The 21,454-nt window shown below is 34.9% G+C and overlaps 1 protein-coding gene across 2 annotated transcripts in view; it reads left to right on the forward strand.

The window, feature by feature from the left end:
- The window catches only part of SPRED1 (sprouty related EVH1 domain containing 1), a 119,786-nt gene that overhangs the window by 42,983 nt on the left and 55,349 nt on the right, over positions 1–21,454 (forward strand). For both annotated transcript variants that reach the window (XM_033851435.2, XM_033851434.2), the window contains exon 2: positions 5,990–6,164. In XM_033851435.2, the coding sequence (XP_033707326.1) occupies positions 6,021–6,164 (144 nt within the window). In that variant the 5' untranslated portion in view covers positions 5,990–6,020. The remainder of the gene's footprint in view (positions 1–5,989; positions 6,165–21,454) is intronic.

Raw genomic sequence — 21,454 nt, forward strand, 5'->3', positions numbered from 1 at the left:
ATGGAGCGTCCGTTGCCTTTTTCTACCTGATATACTGCTGTTCAAAATCCACATCAAATATGAATATTAGTCATTTCCTCTCCTGTACTCCCAATTTGTGTTAATATATCTTTGCCCACTAACTTGTGAGCTTCTATAGGGAAGAACCATAACTTTTAAATTTTGTTTATGTGTGAAGCATATAAATAAATGCTTACTGGATAAGTGAATAGTCCTAATGTGGCTATCTTCTAAATATCATCTGCTTCTTTATAGCTTAGAAAGCAAGTAAGTACTTACACTGTGACGTGCTATATCATAAATTACTTCTATTAAATGCTTCCTTTTTTTATACCCAGTCTCTGTAATAATGTTTAACATTTTGGATGGTAATGTTTACTTAAAATATACTGTAGAGAACATAGGATGTTTTGTCACTGTAAATATCCCTCTATGGGAAAATATCATAAATTCTCATTGTACTGAACAAATCTTAAGGAATTCTAAGTATCTTCTCTTTTTTGTTGTTGTTCTTTGAGGGTATTTTGGGCTATTTTGTTTTGGTACAGTTGTAGTTAGAAATGGAAAATAGTTATCTTTGCCTCCTGTATATGGATTGCTTTCATATCCTCAAGAAGGTTTTTCCCTCATCTTTTGTATTGTTTCCTGTTGCTACTGTAACAAATCACTACAAACTTAGTGGCTTAAAATAATACAAATATATTATATTGTAGTCTGAAGGTCAGAAGTCCAAATGGATCTCAGTGGGCTAAAATCAAGTTATTCGTAGAGCTGCATTCTTCCTGGAAAATCTAGGGAAGAATTCATTTCCCTGCCTTTTCCGGCTTCTAGAAGCCCGTATTCTTGTCTCACGACCCTTCTTCCATCTTCAAAGCCAAGTAGTGTAGCATTTTCAACTCTCTGATTCTGACCTCCTCTTCCGCCTCTCTTTTCTACTTTAATTGCTCTTATTTTGGTTTCATTTTCATTTTCTGAATATTACTTAACATATTTCATTCACTTGGAAGTATAATTTTGTGGTCTACTTAAGAGAATGTGATGTAACTCTTCTTAACCAGCATTCAGATAACACATTTGTAAGGAATTATCATCTTGATAAATCTGTAAATTATAGGACCTAAAAACCTATTGCAGAGCAACTTTGCCCTAGGGATTAAATGTTCTTAATCTCAGGTTTGTGAACCTCTTGGAGGGGAGTGTGAATCCCCAGAATTGTGTTCAAATATAAGTTTTTAGCCATATATGTATTTTCTTCATAGGAAGTAGGTAACTGTGCTTTAATCACAGTTTCAGTAGCATCTAAAATACCTTTCCTTTGTTTTTCTTCCCTCTTCTCTCTGTTCTTCTTTCTTCTCTCTCTATATATAGACACACACTGTATATATACTACATCTTCTTAATCCAGTCATATGTTGACAGGCACACTTGGGTTGCTTCTGTGTCTTGGCTATTGTAAACAGTGCTGCTATGAACATTGGGCTGCATGTATCTTTTCGAATAAGTGTTTTCATTTTTTCCAGGTATATACCCAGGAGTGGAATTGCTGGATTATATGGTAGTTCTATGTTTAGTTTTTTGAGGAACCTCCATACTGTTTTCCATCGTGACTGCACCAGTTTACATCCCTACCAACAGTATACAAGGGTTCCCTTTTCTCCACATCCTCTTCGACTTTTTAGATAAATTACTGGGAACAAGTGCCTTTCAGCTATTTTAAAGAAGACCAAGAATGAAATGCTGAGTTTTTGACAATAAGAGTACATTGTCATTATATAAACATAGCTGTTGTCTCAGAGACTAGTAGATTGCAAACATGATACCCAGAGAGAGTAAAAAATCCTACAAATTCTTAAATTTTAATTCCATGATGGCAAATACTATTTTTCTTTATTTTCCACATTTACTAGAATGGGCATCTATTGTCCACATGATCAGGAAAAAACATTTGTTGTTATTTTAAGTAGGAGACTGATTTCGTTCCTTGCTCATAAGTCATTTTTATCTAAGTAGGGGATTATAATTACAGATTTTAATAATACTACAAAGCAGAGTATAACAAAGTTTATAAGAGCTGCCACTAATGTCTTTGGGAGTGGTTGCATGTTTTTAGACAGGAGTTACTGTTTTTATTTGGGGAAAGAAGACATTTGAAGGCAAGGAAGTTATGAGATTAAAAGCACAGGTGAAAAGTTTAACCTTGGCAGGAAGGAAGGTCTTTCAAAAAAAACCCCACATTAAACAACTTGAAAATTTTTGTGTTAAGTATTCTAGTCTTAGAGCTTAAAGTTGAAAGCTGAGTTGTTAAATTCTAAACTAATGAAGGCTGTGGTATAGGGAGTACAAATTTATTTACATAAGCTTCTAGAATACCTTAAAGTTTAAAGGATCAACTTGAATAGTTAAGGGAAGCAGTTATATATTTGGTATGGTTGAAAACACGAGATTCAAAAAACAGTTTATATAAATTATTGGCCAGCTTTAAAACCTCTTTTGTTGTATTAAGGTGAACAATGAATCAGGCAACCTTATTCTTCCAGTAAGGAAATCTTTATTTTATTCAATTTTCCTAAAAGGGCAACACATCTCTTCTAGGTGGTACTTTCATAAAACAGGAAAAAAGAAATTGGAGTGGTGAGGAGAATTACGTTAGGGATACTTTTGTTTAAAACATATTCCTACACTGTTAAAACTAACATTCTAAAGTTTCTGCAGTATTTTGAGGAAAGCCAAGATATAGTTAAAATGTGTTTTTAATTTATTTAAATTACTTTTAATTTATAAATATTAATTATAAAATAATTTTTGGAGAAACTGAAAAATGAAGGGAAAATATTCTGATATCACCATCATAAAATAACTTTTAAAATTACTAGGGTTTTCGTGTATTTTCTAATACTCTTGCTTAAGCAGTTTTATATTTTAAAAATACAAAATATGCCTAAGAAGCATTATATAAATTGTAAGTGAGAATTAGTAATATTCAAAGATGATAAAATAAGAGTCCATATGCTCTGAAGAGGATAACTGCTGCTGCACTCGAAGTTAAAATATACACTGAGCTTCTAAATGGGGTTATTTTCCTCCTTGGGTCTCCCCAGTCTTGTAGAATCTAGTATAAAATTCTTAAATTTTCTAATTTACTACATAATTAAGTGAGAAGGAAGAGTCAGGATCCTAGAGTAAAATAAACACTTAAATAATTATGGGGAACTTGAATTTTGGTTTTGACCGAAGTTCTACCTTAATGACTTCGTAACTTCACTGAACTTCAAATGTGTTGAGCTTTACATGCATGAGTTCAATTCACACATATTTAATCTGAGCCTAATATGTCTAAGTTATGTGCCATGTTTCTGGTATATACTTAGACTTAAACTCTTAATAAACCAAATAACCTTCATTTACTATTACTTCTATCCCTCCAAGATGGTTTCCACTGTAATCTTCTCCAGCTTCTTGGGATGCATGTCATGTTTATTTATAGTAGAGGTAACTTGTTCCAGCTCCTCCCGGAAGGAGGATTCCAATTTGATATCGACCTCAGCCCAGTTTTTATGCACCCATAACTCCTCTGGTCAGTTCTCTGAACTGAAGATTGGTAAGAATTGGCCCCAGGCAAGAATCAGAGCCTCTAAACAACTGAATAATAAAAAGCTTAGACAGAATAGTCGTCTGTAAATCTAAAGACTTTCAGAACTTCTATACAAAGAATTATTTTGACCCTAGTAATAGAGGATTTTGTTTGACCTTGTAAATTTTATTTTTTCCCAGCTCCTTCCTGGCTTTGAATTACCAGTATGACAACTACTTCAATTTTAAATTCTTTGTTGTAGTAATAATTAACTTATAATAACACTTATATGGTGTTTATGTGTCAGGCATCGTTTACGTTTATTAAAGGTAGGTATTGTAACTTTCTCAAGGACATGTAGGTACATTACTGAGCTAGGATCCAACTTAATAAAGTTTTGACTTCAGACTCCTTACCAACAACACAGTGCAGCTTTAAAAGTATACAACTCTCTGGCCGAAGACTTGTGTCGAGACTATATGAAGAACTTCTAAAAATCAATAATAAAAGACAGCACAATAAAAAATAAAAGACTGGGACTTCCCTGGTGGTACGGTGGTTAAGACTCTGCACTTCCACTGCAGTGAGCATGGGTTTGATCCCTGGTTGGGGAACTAAGATCCCGTGTGCCACACGGTATGGCAGAGAAAAAAAGAAAAAAAAGACTTAAAAAGAAGGCATATAAATGTGACCAATGAGCATATGAAAAAAATGCACAACATCATGAATCCATCATGGAAAATGGATATAAAAATCACAATGGGTTACCACTTATATACTTACTACAATGAGTAAAGTTTAAAAAACTGGAAACAACAAGTGTTGGCACAGATGAGGAGTAACTGAAACTATCATACATTGTTGATGGGAATGTATAATGGTCCAATCACTTTGGAAACCAGTTTGTTAGTTTCTTACATAGGTAAACCTACTACCCTATGACTCATCAATTCCATTCCTAGGTAATTATTAAAGAGAAATGAAAACATACGTCTACAAAAGACTTATACAAGAATGTTTGTAACAGCTTTATTCATAATAGCCAACAGCTAGGAACATTTCAAATGCCCATCAACATAAGAAAGAATAAATGAATTGTGATATATTTATTCAGTGAGAGGACTCTGCTTAGTGGTAAAAAAAGAATGAAGTACTAATACAACAGCATAATGAGTGAAAGAAGTGAGACAAAAAGGGTACAAGTCCTGATTCTATTTGATTCCATTTATGTGAAGGCCCATAACAGGCAAAACTAATGTATATATTAGAAACCGGGGATAGCAGTGTTACCTAGGTTACCTATTTGATGGGAGGGAGGCTTCAGGGAATTTTCTGGAGTTCTGTATCTTGATTATCCTGTTGGTTGTACAGATGTGTAATTTGTCAGAATTTGTTGAACTTTATATTTAATATCAATATGCCTTATGTGTATAGTAAAGTAGAAAAAAAGCAAGGGGTAGATCTCACACAAGCACTCTGACAACAGAAATGACAACTGGCAACTTAACACTTAGAATGTGCAGAGACAATAAGTAGCACATAATTGTTACATTGAATCTCAGTTGATAGTAGTAATAACCAAGACATGTTTAAGTTATATTCAGTGTAATTTTCTAAGAAGTCAGCAAGGTATACCACTTTTAGAAAGGATTTCATTAATAATTATTAAAAGTTTTACAACTAAAATGCTGAGATGTCAGTTATCTAGAACATTAGTATATGAAACATTACTTAGATTTTATGTAAAAAATAGTTGTAGCTAATACTGGGAAATGATTCTAAATGGAATTAGAATATGGTCTCTCTTAAGAATAGTCTGCCAAAAAGAGGGCATGAAAGACCAATTTATCTGATAACTTACTAAAATAAAACATGTTTATATATATTTGTGATTTAGATTCCGAGGTGTTAGAAATAATCAAAAATGTGTCTGAGCTAATAAGCATGTTTGTTTCAGCATTTTACTTATATTTCAAATGTTAGAAACATACAGATGTCACAATTAAATGTGCTAAGATACAGCAGTAATTTGTCCTGATTATATTGTAGGAGGTGGACATATATTAGATAAATGTGATGGCAGACTGTAGTTTGACCGTGTTTGTCTCTGGGATCCTTTGTTACATGTTCCATGGCAATCAGATGTGCTTGAACTACTCAAATGATGAATTGAAATAATCGAGCTGTAGTCTTTTATTGTGAGATTGGTCTTCAAAATAAGTTAACCTTTAAGTCAGTTACTCTGTGGTTTTTGATCTTTTTCAATCAGGTTACTGTCTGTGGACTGTCATGGAAGTAGTAAACACTTTAGTTACTACACGTTAATTGATGTGGTCTTTGGTTTCTCAAGCAAGACTGACACCTTGGCTGTTTTTTGTTTATGGAAAAGCTAACTTCTAATCTTTGCATCTATTTTAGTAATAGTTATGCACGAGTGCGAGCTGTGGTGATGACCCGGGATGACTCAAGTGGTGGATGGTTACCACTTGGAGGGAGTGGACTAAGCTGCGTCACTGTCTTCAAAGTCCCCCACCAGGAAGAGAATGGCTGTGCTGACTTTTTTATCCGTGGAGAGCGACTCAGGGACAAAATGGTAATGAATAATGCTTCTATTGCTATAATTTTAATATTCTATAGAATGAATTTTCTGTTTAAAATTATGATTAGTATACTATTATTTATGAAAATTATTTTTGTCCAGGATCAATGATTGTTTCTGTAGCTCTTTTAAAGTTAAAGACAGCAAAATATGCCTGTTTCTTTGCAGCTGGGACTGACGTTAATGTGCATGTGTTAGAGGGGAGCTGCTTTTCTGTTAGGTTTAATGCAAGAACATTCATGAATAGTCCCCCTAGTTATTAACCCAGGTGCACCATCTTCCCCTTCTCCCCACTGTTGCCTAGACTGGAGGTTGGCACTATAGTCCACAGGCCACATCCAGGCCTGTCATGTGTTTTTGTACAGCCCATGAGTTAAGAATGGTTTTTACATTTTTAAATGACTGGAAAAAATCAAAGAGTAATAATTTTATGAACATGAAAATTATATGAAATTCAAATTTCTATGTCCATAAGTAAAGTTTTATTGGAACATAGCCAAGCTGATCTGTTTACATTTTGTCTCTGGCTGCAGTGACAGAGTTGAGTAGTTGCAACAGAGACTGTAAATATCTGGCCCCTTATAGAAACATTTTGCTGGCCCTTATCCTAGACTCTTGTGTTCTCAGATTGTTTCTCTTCATCCCCTATCAATCTAGGCTCATCATATGACTACCTGGTGGCCATCCTAGGTTTTAACTCTACTATCTTCCACCCAGACAAGTGTTTTCTTACATTCATATATTTAAAAATTTGAATCTAACCTTTGATAATGTTAGACGTCTACTCTCTCTTAATTAGTGTAGAAAGCTCTTTCTCTTTTATTTCATTTGTGAGCCAAAAACAAATCATATCTAAAAAGCTGAGTAATGTTAATGTCATTCCTGCATTAAGCAGAGAGCATACAACTTAGAAGCAAAAAGAGAATAAAAGTGCCCAAAATTTCCAAGACTCTTGAACATAACTGTTATTCCCTTTAACTATATATCTGTGGATTAGTTTGTGAGCTCATTCAGCATCTATAGTATTATTTCTATTGAAAATGTGTTTTAAGTGTTGAATAATTCTTTTATACATGAACATTTTATACTACTTTTAATTTTGGTTCTTGATTTCTGGATATTTTTTACTATTGAATTATTTCAGTAATTTTAAAAGTTGCCTAACTTGTCTGTGCTCCAGTTTCTGTCTCAGTTAACTGGAGAGTTTTCCTAAATCGTCTTGAAAGCCTTCTAACTCTAATTTTTTGTGAGTTTAGGATTTACTACTGTGTATCTCAATTAACCAGAATGTGGTTTTAGGACTAGGAAACCCCATTTGAAGTCAGAAGTATATATGATAAATTTAACATGTCATCTCTAAAAGTTTAAATATTTAAATGTGGTTCTGGCCTTGGATAACATGGTGGCTAACATATACTGATGCTTATTTAAAATATGGCTTGTAGACTTCTAAGAGAGAGCCTATGGTGACCCATCCTGGAGTGTAGTGCTTTTTGTCTGAGCTGTTGATAATTGGCGAGTGTTGGAGAAGAAGTTGTAGATTTTAGAAACTGAATAAAATAGTGACAATCTAAGGCATTTTTTAATAGTAAAGATGGAAAAAGGGAAGAAAGAAGTCAAAGGTGGAGAAAGGGAGGGAAAAAAAGCTTGCTAGAAAAAGCATAAGAACAAGGAAAAGATGACCTAGATGTGAAAAAGAGGGAAAAAAAATATCAGAGTGAAACAACACAGTCGACCCTACGTATCCATGGATTTCACATCTCTGGATTCAACCAACCACAGATGGAAAATATTTGGAAAAGAACTTACAGAAAGTTCTAAAAAGCAAAACCTGAATTCTCCTTGTGCTGCCAACTATTTACATAGCATTTACTTTGTATTAGGTATTATAAATAATTTAGAGATGACTTAAAGTATATGGGAGGGAGGATGTGTGGGTTATATGCAAATACTATGCCATTTTATATAAGGACTTGAGCATCTGCAGATTTTAGTATCAGTGGGGGCTGGGGGGCGGGTCCTGGAACCAATCCCCTGTGGATACCAAGGGACTACTCTATTGGCTATATTGATGAGCATGGACAGTTTACTTGAGGAAAATTAAATAAGGAACCAAATCTGCATCACTAGGAGTGAGGCTGGTCAGAGATAAGCTCAGATTAATGTTTTAGGTGGTTGCTCAGAGTGTGGCTTTGACATAAGCTTAGAGAGAGTAAGCCTGGGATTTGGACATAATACAAACTTATTTCCTAATGTGGGACATAAAAAAGGGCCTTAACTTAATCCTAAGGTGTAGAATCATAATAGACTAACAAGAAAATAGGTTCTTTTGATAGAAGCACTGACCTAGGAATCAAAACAGTTGTTTCACTTAACCATTTCTCCTCGAGGAAGCTTGTTATTTGTGAAACAGGAATGATAAATATATCTCAGTGTAGACATAAAGGAAACATTACTTTCAATTGGAGGATTGTCTTAATTTTTGTAGGGAATAGTTATAATAAAGCATTTTAGGTTATGGGGAAATTGTATGACCAAAGGCAGAGGCAATAATGCATGGCCATAAATTGAAAGTAGCAGTCTTGTGAAGTCTCAAGACAAATGGGACAGTGACATTGAAATAAGCAGATTAATTGGCCCCTTCTGCTGCATAATACACTTCTAAGATACTTCTGAAGCAATTACAGAATTGAAGTATTATTCTTTTACATTATCACCGCTTTTGGGGGTCATTAATGTCCATTTCTATAGATATTTTTATTGATTGGCTTTATTTTAATCCATTTTTCTGGGTTCTAGTAATATAAAACAGGTGTACACTGTGACTGTTGAATCTATAAGTTTACAAAGTTAATGATAGTTTTCTTTAATATCCTTCTTGATGAGTAAACTGAACTTTAATATTGTTCCTATGTAATAGTTAATCATGTAAAAGATAGTGCTACAAACTGTGTTCTCTACCCATTTTGTCTGTGGGTCACATCTTAGAGTCCTCTACCTTGGATGAATTCTAGAAATGAAGTGAGATACCTACCCCTCATACCTCAGGAAAAAACTTGTGTCCTTTAAGAAAGAATGGATAATTAGTAATGAGGTACCTATAGCCACTTGTGTAGCTAATAAGGAAATACTAGATAATATATATATATATTTTTTGCGGTACGCGGGCCTCTCACTGCTGTGGCCTCTCCCACTGCAGAGCACATGCTCTGGACGCGCAGGCCCAGCGGCCATGGCTCACGGGCCCAGCCACTCCACGGCACGTGGGATCCTCCCGGACTGGGCCACGAACCCGTGTCCCCTGCATCGGCAGGCGGACCCTCAACCACTGCGCCACCAGGGAAGCCCTAGATAATATTTTAAAGAGGGCTTATAATAGTCAAAATACTAGTTACAGTAGTGAAGATGAAAGATGGCTTTTCTGAAGAGTGAACGAAGCATTTAGTAGAAGATTTTTCCAGTCTTAGATTTACAAGTACTTGTACTAAAAATGTCTTGTTATACTTCCCAGAGGGTTATATTTCACTCTTTTTTTCTTTTTTCTTTTTTTTTCTTTTTTTTTTTTTTTTTTGATAAGAAAGGGAGCACAAATCAAGAGCAGGCTGATGAGGATTTTTCAAGAAGGTGGTATTTTGTATAATTTGCTCAGTATTCATTCATTCAGAGTGACCTGAAATTATTTCCTCTGATGCTTACCTATAACTTGCTTGTTTTTGTGATACTTACAAAGGTAGAGTTTATTTCCCAAGTTGCTAATCTAAATTAGAGCTTCCCAAGCTATGTGCCATGAATAGGTAAAAGTGGCTGGAGCCTCCAAGTCTCTTTGCCTCTTAACCACTAGGCTCCTTCTCTTTTCTGGTTGCCTTATAATTGTTATTTTTCTGAGTATGCCTGAGAAATAAGTTGGAAAGCACTGCTTTATGTAATTGGCTTTCATACTTTATTGATAATTCAGGAGAAATTGAAAAAACACCAGGCTTTGGTGTTGTAGCCCAAGATAATGAAAGTACTTTCTCCCAGATACTTAGGGATGTATGGAATGGTCTTTGACAAGGATAGCTTCTCAGAACCCCTTTTCTTGATATGTATGAGTTGTATCATCCATTTCCTTCTAAATCTTTATAGCTTTGATTTCTCCCTTTAATTCTTTAATATAAATTAGTGTTATCTTGGATCACATTTTTTTAAATGCTAACTAAAACTTAACTGTTAATTTGTATAAATAATCTTTACTGTAGTGCTTCAGATCTCCATGATAGAAACTTTCTCTTTTGCATTCATTTTTCTGTAGTGGCTCTTCTCTATTGGTGTGACATTGCTATTTTATAGGCAAACATTTTGTCATCTTACCATATGTATATGTTAAATTATTTGATCATTTTTAGTTGAATTGTATGTGATAGGAAAATCTAAAATACTGAACTATAATACACTTTTAAAGTCTTTATAAGTACCTGAATAAACTTTCAATAATGATATTAAATTTTTGCTAAAATATTTACTACTAAACAAAGTTTTTAATAACTGGGGATCTAAATTAGCCATTCTTAAGCTTTTATTGTAGGACAATAAAATACTGTAAATTTACTAATCAATGTTATTGTGCTTTTTAAAGCATATTGTGTGCTAAGAGATGACAAAAATCGAGTGGGCTACATAGAAAGATACAGTAAGACTTACAACCACAACCTCTGTACTTAAGATGTTCTGTGGAAAATAGAAAAAGGCACTGTTCAATGTCAAAGCAAACTTATAGCTATCATTATAAACTTAGAGTTTATACTAAGTATAATAATTGAAACAAAGAAAGGAAAAAGCAGGAGATATCAAGTTTAGGAAGTTGCCAAAGAGATTAAGGAATTGTTGTTTTGGATTAATAAGTAATTAGGTTGTGGATAAAAGTGGTTTATAAAAATTAAAATGCCTATGAGATAATAGTTCTGTTGTTTAAAAAGATACATTTCTAAAATGGAGTTTCTTTACAGTTATTAGAGCCTAAAGCAAAACTCGAGTATTTTTAAAGAAGAAAATAAAATGATTATAGCATAGCAGTAGCTTTATTAAAAATGAGACTCATCCTCCTTTCCACCATGGGAAACCCCAAAAGACCAGGGAAATATCTTTCTGCCTTGGATTGAACTTTATAAAGTACAGAACAATTTTCTGCTTAGCCTTTCCCACTGTGCCTCTGTGAATTATTCTATTGTGAAACATCAGTCCTTCTACAGTACTCTTCCTCCACTAAAAAACCAATTCTGTTAACTGGCATTACCCTTAGGACTCAGCAGCTCTGTCTCTTGAAAGATACTGGTTTTCCTGTTCACCATAATATCACAGAGTTGGGAAATAAGTGGGAGTGGGAATAGAGGTAGTGTCAGCATTTTTGTTGTTCCTTGTTCCCCTCACAGAATGTTACTATATAACCCACATATAGACATTTTTTTACTGATACTCTGTACCATTCAGAACACCATCCTTTAGCTTTTATTTTCATCTACTGATCTTAGCAATTCCTTCTAAATGCCAACTTTTCCACGTCTGAGCCTCATCATCATTCTTGGCTACTTTTCTTTGCATGGCCTGACCTTCTGGTCTTCATTTCAGCAGGCTACTTTCCTGGATCTGGTTGTTACCAGAACTTTTCCATTTGAGGAGTTTTACAATTTCCTGTCATTTCTATTTTATTTCCCATCCCTTGCTGTACAGTTTGATGCTTACTCTATTATCTGTGCCACTCATTTCGCTAGATTCCTTCTGGCTTCTTTTATTATTTTATTATCTTTATTATTATTTTATTATTATTCTTTAATTCTTTTATTATATTTAGTATCTTTTATTATTTTCTTTTTAAATCCAATCTGAATTTTCCTTATCAGTCATTTAAACCACTCTTTCATTGATATTTCAGTGGAAAATATGTTGCTGAGTTGTTTTTTTTAAAAAATTTATTTGTTTTATTTATTTATTTTTGGCTGCATTGGATCTTCGTTGCTGCGTGCGGGCTTTCTCTAGTTGTGGCGAGTGGGGGATACTCTTTGTTGCAGTGCACGGGCTTCTCATTGCGGTGGCTTCTCTTGCTGTGGAGCATGGGCTCTAGGAGCACGGGTTTCAGTAGTTGTGGCATGTGGGTCAGTAGTTGTGGCACATGGGCTTAGTTGCTCCATGGCATGTGGGATCTTCCCGGACCAGGGATTGAACCCGTGTCCCCTGCATTGGCAGGCGGATTCTTAACCACTTCACCACCAGGGACGCCCCTGTTGCTGAGTTTTAATCTTACCTTACACTAAAGGAACTTTGTTGAATACCCATTGTTAAAAGGGAAAATTCAGTATTTAAAGGTGAGTCTTTCATGCAACAAATATTTATTGAGCATCTACTATTTGCTAGATATTTGCTGTTCTAGGCATTGGGGATATGTAAATGGACAAAGACAGAAATCCCCGTTCCTAAGGGAACATACATTGTGGTGAGGGCCAGAGAAATACTACCGTAAATAAATAAGTAAATGAATATTATGCTATACATAATATTAGAAAGTATTAAGTGCTGGGGAAAAAGGAGTGTAGGGGATTTTTTGTGGGGAGGTTAGTTAAAGTTTTACTTAGAATAACCAAGGAAGGCCTTACTGAGAAGATCTAGGTAACATTTGAATAAAGATTTCTATAATGAACAAGGCCTTATATTTTAGTTTATATGTTCAGATTTTTAAATCTTCAGTATTCTTAAAGTAGGATAAATCTATATTCTTACTTAAATTCTTATGCTACACTGTATAAGATCTTGGACTTTTCATGGATTTGGTGAATGATATCAAAGTATGCATCAATAATAGTCAGAGGGCTTCCCCGGTAGCACAGTGGGTAAGAATCCGATTGCCTGCCACTGCAGCGGACATGGGCTTGAGCCCTGGTCTCGGAAGATCCCACATGCCATGGAGCAACTAAGCCCACGTGCCACAACTACTGAACTTCCACTCTGGAGCCCGTGACCCACAACTACTGAAGCCCGTGTGCCGCAGCTACTGAAGCCTGCGCACTTAGAGCCCGTGCTCCACAACAAGAGAAGCCACTGCAATGAGAAGCCTGCGCACCGAAACAAAGACTAGCCCCCGCTCACCACAACTAGAGAAAGCCTGCGCACAGCAACGAAGACCCAACACAGTCATAACTAGATAGATAGATAGAAAAAAATAGTCATAAACCTAGGTATGAGTGATTCCTCCATTTATTCAATCAGGTCTTCTTTATTCTTGATTCTGTTTCATCCTTTTTATCTCTACCCCTCTTCAGTCTTGTCTGTATTATTGCAGATAAGGTTTCTAATATTTGTTCAAGGCCCAGTTTTCACCTCTCTCTAACTTTTGTATTGCTTACAATACTGAACTTTCTAAAGCTTGGGTCTCATATTCCTTTAGTAGTTTCCCCAAAATTCCTAGATACAATTTCATCTCCTTAATTTCACCACAATAAACTCGTATAATCTGACCCTTACTTCCTTGAATCTATCTACTTGTTTCCCAAAGACAACACTTCCACGATGTTGCCTTACTGAGTTACTCATCGTTCACTAAAAGCATGCATTGAACTTAGAGAAATGCTAGCCCCTCTTTTACATTAATTAAATACTATAAAGATAGTATACTACAAGTTGTATGTGGAATAGAGAATGTGTACATACAGCTTGCTAGTCCTGAGGAAATAATAATGGCAGAAACAATTTCCCTTTTATTGTCACAGGTAACTCACAGATGGACAAATAGGAAAATTGAGTTAGAGGAAGCACCTTGGGCAAACCAGTTTTGCGGTGAAGGACTGTAATTGAAAGAAATGCTAATAATAATAACATTCATCTAGTTTAGAATCACCTGTTCATTTTAGGGTCAATCCATTGAAAAGATAATAAATTATACTATTAATTACTTTTCTGTACAACCATGAGTTTTGTGACTTTCTCCCAGCAGTTTTAAAATAGTTCATTCTTTAATACTACTAATATTCCTTGAAGGGGAAAAAAACCTGCCTGCTGCATTTCTATTCTCTTTCTTTTGGAGCAAAAAATAGCTGTGTGTGTGGCGGGGGGGATGTTAGCGGTTTCCTGTGTTTGTGTGTGTGTGAGCGGTTTCCTGAAAATTAAGATTTAGAATGTAACCCATATTACCTTCCTGGTTGCTATTATTTCCTCTTTTTAGAAAATGTCAGCTTAATACTTATTATTCAGTTGTTTTGAACTAACATTTCATTCTTTAGTTATTGATTTATACTGGTTGATCTAGTCTGTCAGGTTCATCATGATTATCTTGGCTTCATCTTTCCCTTTTATACCTGATTGTGATATATTTCACAACCTTTCCATTACATTCCCATTGCCACTAAACTATTATAATGGATAATAGCCTCCCTAATAGCTAAAGCCCAAAATCTTTGATCTCAAATTATTGACCTTAATAGTTTTCTAAATATTTCCTTACTAAATTATAATCTGAATGTAGCATGCTTTTAGTTGATTGGTTGATTGATATTATTCTTTTAATTAATCAACAGCTGTTTGAGAGCCTTCTGTGTACTAGGCTTCTTTGTTTTTAAGTTTAAGGTGTACACTGTGATGGTATGATTTAGACTTCTTGTATCAGTCTGCTCAGGCTGCCATAACAAAACACAACAGACTGGCTGATTTAAACAGCAGAAATTTATTTTCTCACAGTTCTGGAGACTTGGAAGTCCTAGATCTGGGTGCTGACTTTTCTCTGGGATAGATGACCAAGAGTACAGTTGCTGGGTTGTATGGTAGTTTTATGCTGAGTTTCATAAGAAACTGCTAGACTTTCTTCCTGGGTGGCTGTACCATGTTAAATTTCCACCAGCAGTGTATGAGCAATCCAGTTTCTAGGGATTCTTGCCTGCATTTGTGTAGTCAGTATTTTTTATTTTAGTCGTGTTGATACGTGTGTAGTGGTAGCTCGTTGTAGTTTTAATTTCCATTTCCCTAATGGCTAAGGTTGAATATCTTTTTATGTGCTTATTTGTATCTTCTTTAGTGAAATATCTGTTTGTGTCCTTTTCCTGTTTTCTCATTAGATTGTTAGTTTTTTTTGCTGTTGAGTTTTGAAGGTTTTTTTTAAATTTTAGATACTAGTCCTTTTCAGGATATATGGTTTCTAAATATTTTCTCCCAGTCTACAGATTGTCTTTTTAACCTTCACGGGATATTTTGCAGAGCAGAGTTTTAAATTGATGAAGTTCACTTTATCAGTTCTTCCTTTCATGGATCACATTTTAGGTGTCAAGTTCGTGAACACTTTCCCTAATCCTGCGTCCTGAAGATTTATCCTATTTTAAGTTTTATAGTTTTATATTTTATATTTAAGTCTGTGGTCCATTTTAAATAATTTTTATATAAGGTGTGATACTTAGGTCAAGGTTCAGTTCTTTTGCCTACAAATGTCCAATTTTTTCCAGAACCACTTGTTGAAAAAGTTGTCATTTCATTAAATTACTTTTGTACTCTTAAAAAATCAGTTAAGCATTTTTATGTAGGTTCTCCATTTTGTTCCATTGCTCTGTCTATCCCACAATAGGTATCACATACTGTTTTACTGTAGCTGTATTGTAAGTCCAAATAGTGGGTAAAGTGATTTCTCCCATTTTATTCTTCTTTTTCAATATTATTTCAGCTATTCTAGGGTTTGTGCCTTTCCATATAAATTTTAGAATGATCTTGTCTATGTCAACAAAAATCTTTACTGGATTTTGACAAGAATTGTATTAAACCTGTTGGTCAGTTGGGGAGAATTGACATATTTACTGCGTTGAATCTTCCAGTCCATGAATGTGGTATGTCTCCAGTTTAGGTCTTTGAATTCTTTCATTAGCATTTTATAATTTTCAATGTATAGATCCTAAAGATATGTTTTGTTAAGCATATACCTAAGTGTTTAATTTTTCTTAGAGCAATTGTAGATAGTATTGTGTTTATAATTTTGGTTAGTGCATGCTCATTGTATGTGTATAGAAATTCAATTAATTTTCGTGTGTTGATCTTGCATCCTGTTACCTTGCTGAACTGTGAGGTTTTGTGGTAGATTCCCTGGGATTTTCTAATGTAGACAATCATGTCATCTACAAATATGAAAAGCTTTATTTCTTCCTTTTCAATCTGTATACCTTTTTTTTTTTTTTTTTTTTTTTGGAGGTACGCAGGCCTCTCACTGTTGTGGTCTCTCCCGTTGCGGAGCACAGGCTCCGGACACGCAGGTTCAGTGGCCATGGCTCATGGGCCCAGCCGCTCCGCGGCATGTGGGATCTTCCCGGACCGGGGCACGAACCCGTGTCCCCTGCATCGGCAGGCAGACTCTCAACCACTGCGCCACCAGGGAAGCCCTCTATACCTTTTATTTCTTTTTTTTTTCCTTATTGCAGTGGCTAGAACTTTAAGTTCTGTGTTGAATAAGAATGGTCATAGTGGACATCCTTGCCTCATTCAGATTTTAACGGAAACATATTCAGTCTTTCACCCTTGAGTATGATGTTAGCTATAGAGTTTTTTATAGATGATTTTTTTGTTTTGTTTTTTGGCTGTGTTGGGTCTTCATTGTTGTGCGCAGGCTTTCTCTAGTTGCGGCAAGCGGGGGCTACTCTTCATTGCAGTGTGTAGGCTTTTCATTGCGGTGGCTTCTCTTGTTGCAGACCATGGGCTCTAGGTGCGCGGGCTTCAGTAGGTGCACGGGCTTCAGTAGTTGTGGCTCGTGGGCTCTAGAGCGCAGGCTCAGTAGTTGTAGCACACAGGCTTAGTTGCTTCGCGGCATGTGGGATCTTTTCGTACCAGGGATTGAGCCCGTATCCCCTGCATTGGCAGGTGGATTCTTAACCACTGTGCCACCAGGGAAGTCCCTATAGATTTTTATTGAGTTGCTGATAATTTTTTATTATGAATGGGTGTTGGAATTTGTCAAAGGTTTTTTCTGTGTCAGTTGATATGATCACATCTTTAGCTTGTTGATATAGATTACACTGATTGATTTTTTTAATGTTGACCCAGCCTTGTATTCCTGGAATAAGTCCCACTTGGTCATGGTGTGTAATCTTTTTGTATATTGTTGGGTTTGATATGCTACTATTTTTGGAGAAGTTTTGTGTTTAAATTCATGAGAGATACTGGTCTGTAGTTTTCTCTTTTTTTGGTACTGTCTTTGTATAGTGTTGGTATCAAGATATTGGTGGCCTCATAAAATGAATTGGGTAGTATTTCCTCCTCTTCTGTTTTCTGAAAGAGTTTGTGAAAAATTGATGTTAGTTCCTCTGATAATATTTGGTAGAATTCTCCAGTGAAACCATCTCAGTATAGAGATCTCTCTCTCTTTTTTTTTTTTTTCTTTTTCTTTTTTGGCCACGCCCTGCAGCTTGTGGGGTCTTAGTTCCCTGACCAGGGATCAAACCCTGGGCCCTTGGCAGTGAAAGTGTGGAGTCTTAACTGCTGGACTGCCAGGGAATTCCCAAGAGTGATCTCTTTTTGAGAGCTTTTAAATTACAAAATCAGCGTCTTTAATGGTTACAGAACTGTTTAGGTTTATCTATTTTATATTGGTTGAGTTTTGATAATAATGTGATTTTCAAAGAATTGGTCCATTTCTTCTAAGCTGTCTAATTTGAGTGTAAAGTTGTATTTAGTATCTCAAGTAGTGTTTTAAAGGCTACAAGGATCTTTAGCAATATCCCGTCTCATTCCTAAAATTGGTGATTTGTGTATTCATTTTTAATTTGTCAGTCTTACTAGAGATTTATCAATTTTGTTGCTTTTTTTTTTAGACCAGCTTTTTGTTTCATTGAGTTTCCCCCCCATCTATTTTCAATTTCTATTTCTGTTCATTTCTATTATTTGATATTTTCTTCCTTCATCTTGCTTTGGGTTTATTTTGCTCTCCTTTTTCTAGTTTCTTGAGGTAGGAACTTCAATTATTGATTTGAGATCCTTCCTTGTTCCAACATCCATAACCTTTTGAAAGACTTCAATTCACTGTAATATAAAGGTTTGAATTTATAAAGTTTAACCTTATTTACTAAATTATTCAAATCTTACGTATCCTTTTTATGTGTGTGTTTGCTTCAATTTAAAGGCTGAAGATCTACAACTATCATTATGTTTTTGGATATTCTTGTGTTTCTAAATGGTTTTTTTGTTACATAGATATTGCTGTGTAAGTCAGTTAATAAAGGTTCATGGCTGTTAAATTCTTAGATCACTGAGATTGATTCCATCAGAATTGTACAGGCCCCTCTCCAAATTATGCAGACCCAGTTGAGGGTGAAGAGAATTGTTTAAGCTTATTTAGTTTTATTCTAGCAATTCAGAGTTCTGACAGCCTGTGGGGACTTGGGAAAGAGCCAAGTAAAGAAGCAGGGGCATATTGCCTGTGCCTAAGAATTTGCCACCAGGAGTTAGAGCAGTATCCTAATTGTGACAGTTCCCTCCTCTGTTTTGTATCTCATCTCCTGTTCCCTCATCTTGTTGCCTTTCACTATCATTTTCTACTGATCCAGTTTCTTTAATGGTTACAAGTTTCTAATGGTTTTCTATTTTCAATCAGTTTTGGTAAGTTATAATTTTTCTAGGAAATTGCTATTTCACTTAGATTTTCAAATTTGAGGTCATAAAACCTTACATTGTATTGTATTCTTCGTTTTTTAATATTTATTTTATTATTTATTTATTTTGTCTGCGCCGGGTCTTAGTTGCGGTATGTGGGACCTTCCTTGTGGCATGTGGACTCTTACTTGCAGCATGCAGTCTTCTTAGTTGCGGAATGTGAACTCTTAGTTGCAGCATGCATGTGGGATCTAGTTCCCCAACCAGGGATCGAACCCGGGCCCCCTGCAATGGGAGCACAGAGTCTTACCCACTGGACCACCAGGGAAGTCCCACACTGTACTCTTGATTACTTTCTAAATCTTCGCTCTGCCTTCAGTTTTGATTATGTAGTCACGGTATAATTATCCTATTTAGGAAATTTAACATAAATGTAGTACTTTAGTCCATATTCCAGTTTCACCAACTGTTCTAATAATGTTCTTACAACATTTTTGTTCTCTCAGTACAAGATCATGTAGCATTTAGCTGTCATGTGTCTTTATGCTCCTTTAATCTGGAGCAGTTCCTCAGTCTTTCACGACATAGACATATTTTTAAACTATTGGCTCCCTCCCTTCCTTTTGTGGTAGCTGAACTGTTATTATTTGAGAAGAAACACTACCACTGTTCCTTCTGTTACTTTTAAAATTTTTTCTAAAATCTTATTCATCTCAGAATCCAGCTTTGAACACAAATTTTTATTACTAGATAATTAGTAAAAATGTGTTATTTGATAACAATATAGTTTCATATTTCATAGAATGCACTGGTGTCCTTTATAAAAGATACTAGTTTTTATGTCATCCAGAAAACTAAAGTTCATAATACAAGGCAACTATTTGAGATACCAATTATTGATTTTGGTTATCAAGTAATTTAACTTGAATATGGAGTTTTTATTTCAAAAATGAAATGTTTTTTCCTTGATTCAAAGGTATTTCAGAAAGTTACTAAAGTAATTTGTCTAGTTACCACCTATTACTACATCTTAGATAATACTTTTTGTAAACATGTAATTACCTACTTGTAAGGTAGCATCTATAATAAAGTTACATAGTAGTTTGAAAGTACATTTTTAACTTTGCTCTCCCAAATTATTAGTTGTTATTAGTGAAACAGAAATGTACTTATACCCATTTTTGGCTTGGTCTATTTTAAATTCTTCTGGCAAACAGTCCAGTAATTTGCTCTATATTTCCCAAAATAACTTGGAATATATCTTCAGAAGTTTTAGTTATTTAGTAACTGTGGTGTACCCTCCCCCACTTTTTTTCTCTGTAATTTTTTCTCTGTAATATATCCTAGAATTTCTTTCAGAAGAAGGAAAAGCATTGGAGATTATGTTTTCACTGTCTTTAGAATCAAATAACTTAAGCTTCACGGAATCTATTCATAAGCTCTTTGAGGTCCTGAGTACCTTTATTTATCATTCAAACTCCTCCCCCTCCCATACTCAAAAAAGTAAATACTGACCTCTCAGGCTTTCATAGCAACTGTACTATTATGGGCTAGTGGCATCACCTTGTGACCAAAATCACCACTGCTACTAGTATGTATTGAAGATCTACTCTGTTGTCAGACACTATTTGAGTTCTCTGTATGTATTGCCTTATTTAATTCTCAAGTCAGATGGGTAATGAGTGGTGGAGAGTAGATGGGACCCAGCTATTCTAAGCTGTAGAACCCACAAGCTTAATTAATTTCTATACCAAAATTCCTCTTACGCTTTAATAACATTTTTCTTCTTGGGAAGTGTATGTGTACTGTTCCTGTTCCTTCTGTTATTCATATCTTAATTATTTTATTTTGGAAATTTTTTACTCATGTGAAGAATATCCATTCTCATTAACCATCTTTCTTCTTTTCCTTTCTCTTTTAACTCTTAGCTTGGTACTGTAAGGAAACCACTTCTGTTCCCTGACTCCCTTGGTCTATATAGATTTTAATATATTTATGCTAATAGTAGTTTCGCTTTCCTTAAATTCAGAGTTCACCTGTGCATCTGTTTGTTCTTTCATAATATCTATTTAACCTTTTTAGAAGAAAGACAAAGAATATTCGTTCTTTTTGTTACCACTATCTCAAAAGACTTCAAGATCTTATTAATCATGGTTCCAAAAGTATTTATCTAGCTAGAAAAGACTTGTATGTCTTAAGCAACTTAGACCTATTTAGAGTCTATAATATTAAAATGTAAAGCTGTTCTGCCAAATACTCCTTAATATTCTCCCTTTGGTATAGTCCCCTTCCTAAAGGTGGTTCCAGTCAGTCTGTTTGCAGTGACTATATTCTACTCAAACCTAGTCAGGTATATTGGTATGTAAAAGTCTGAAATTTTTTCTTTTAGAGGTGTCAGTATAAAAACATTTAAGTGCTTTTGAATTTCTTGTTGCTTTTTCTAGTTAAATTTTTTTCCATTATTCTTTTTTATAGTTTATAATAAATAGTGATTCTTTTCTAATCCCAGTACACTTGTAGATGATCCAAAAGTTCAAAATATTCTAGTACTGATTATAAAACATGACTCTTTAATTTCTTCTTCGTTAACTAGCCACGTGCTTAGTGGATCCATTAGGGGTTATTGATGTCAAGTTATTTTGGCAGCATATTCTTTTGTAGTTATTCTTGTTGAGTCACTCTTACACTTAATATTCACTTTACAG

This window comes from Tursiops truncatus, chromosome 2 (genome assembly GCF_011762595.2).
Source record: "Tursiops truncatus isolate mTurTru1 chromosome 2, mTurTru1.mat.Y, whole genome shotgun sequence".
Classification (NCBI taxonomy): Eukaryota; Metazoa; Chordata; class Mammalia; order Artiodactyla; family Delphinidae; genus Tursiops; species Tursiops truncatus.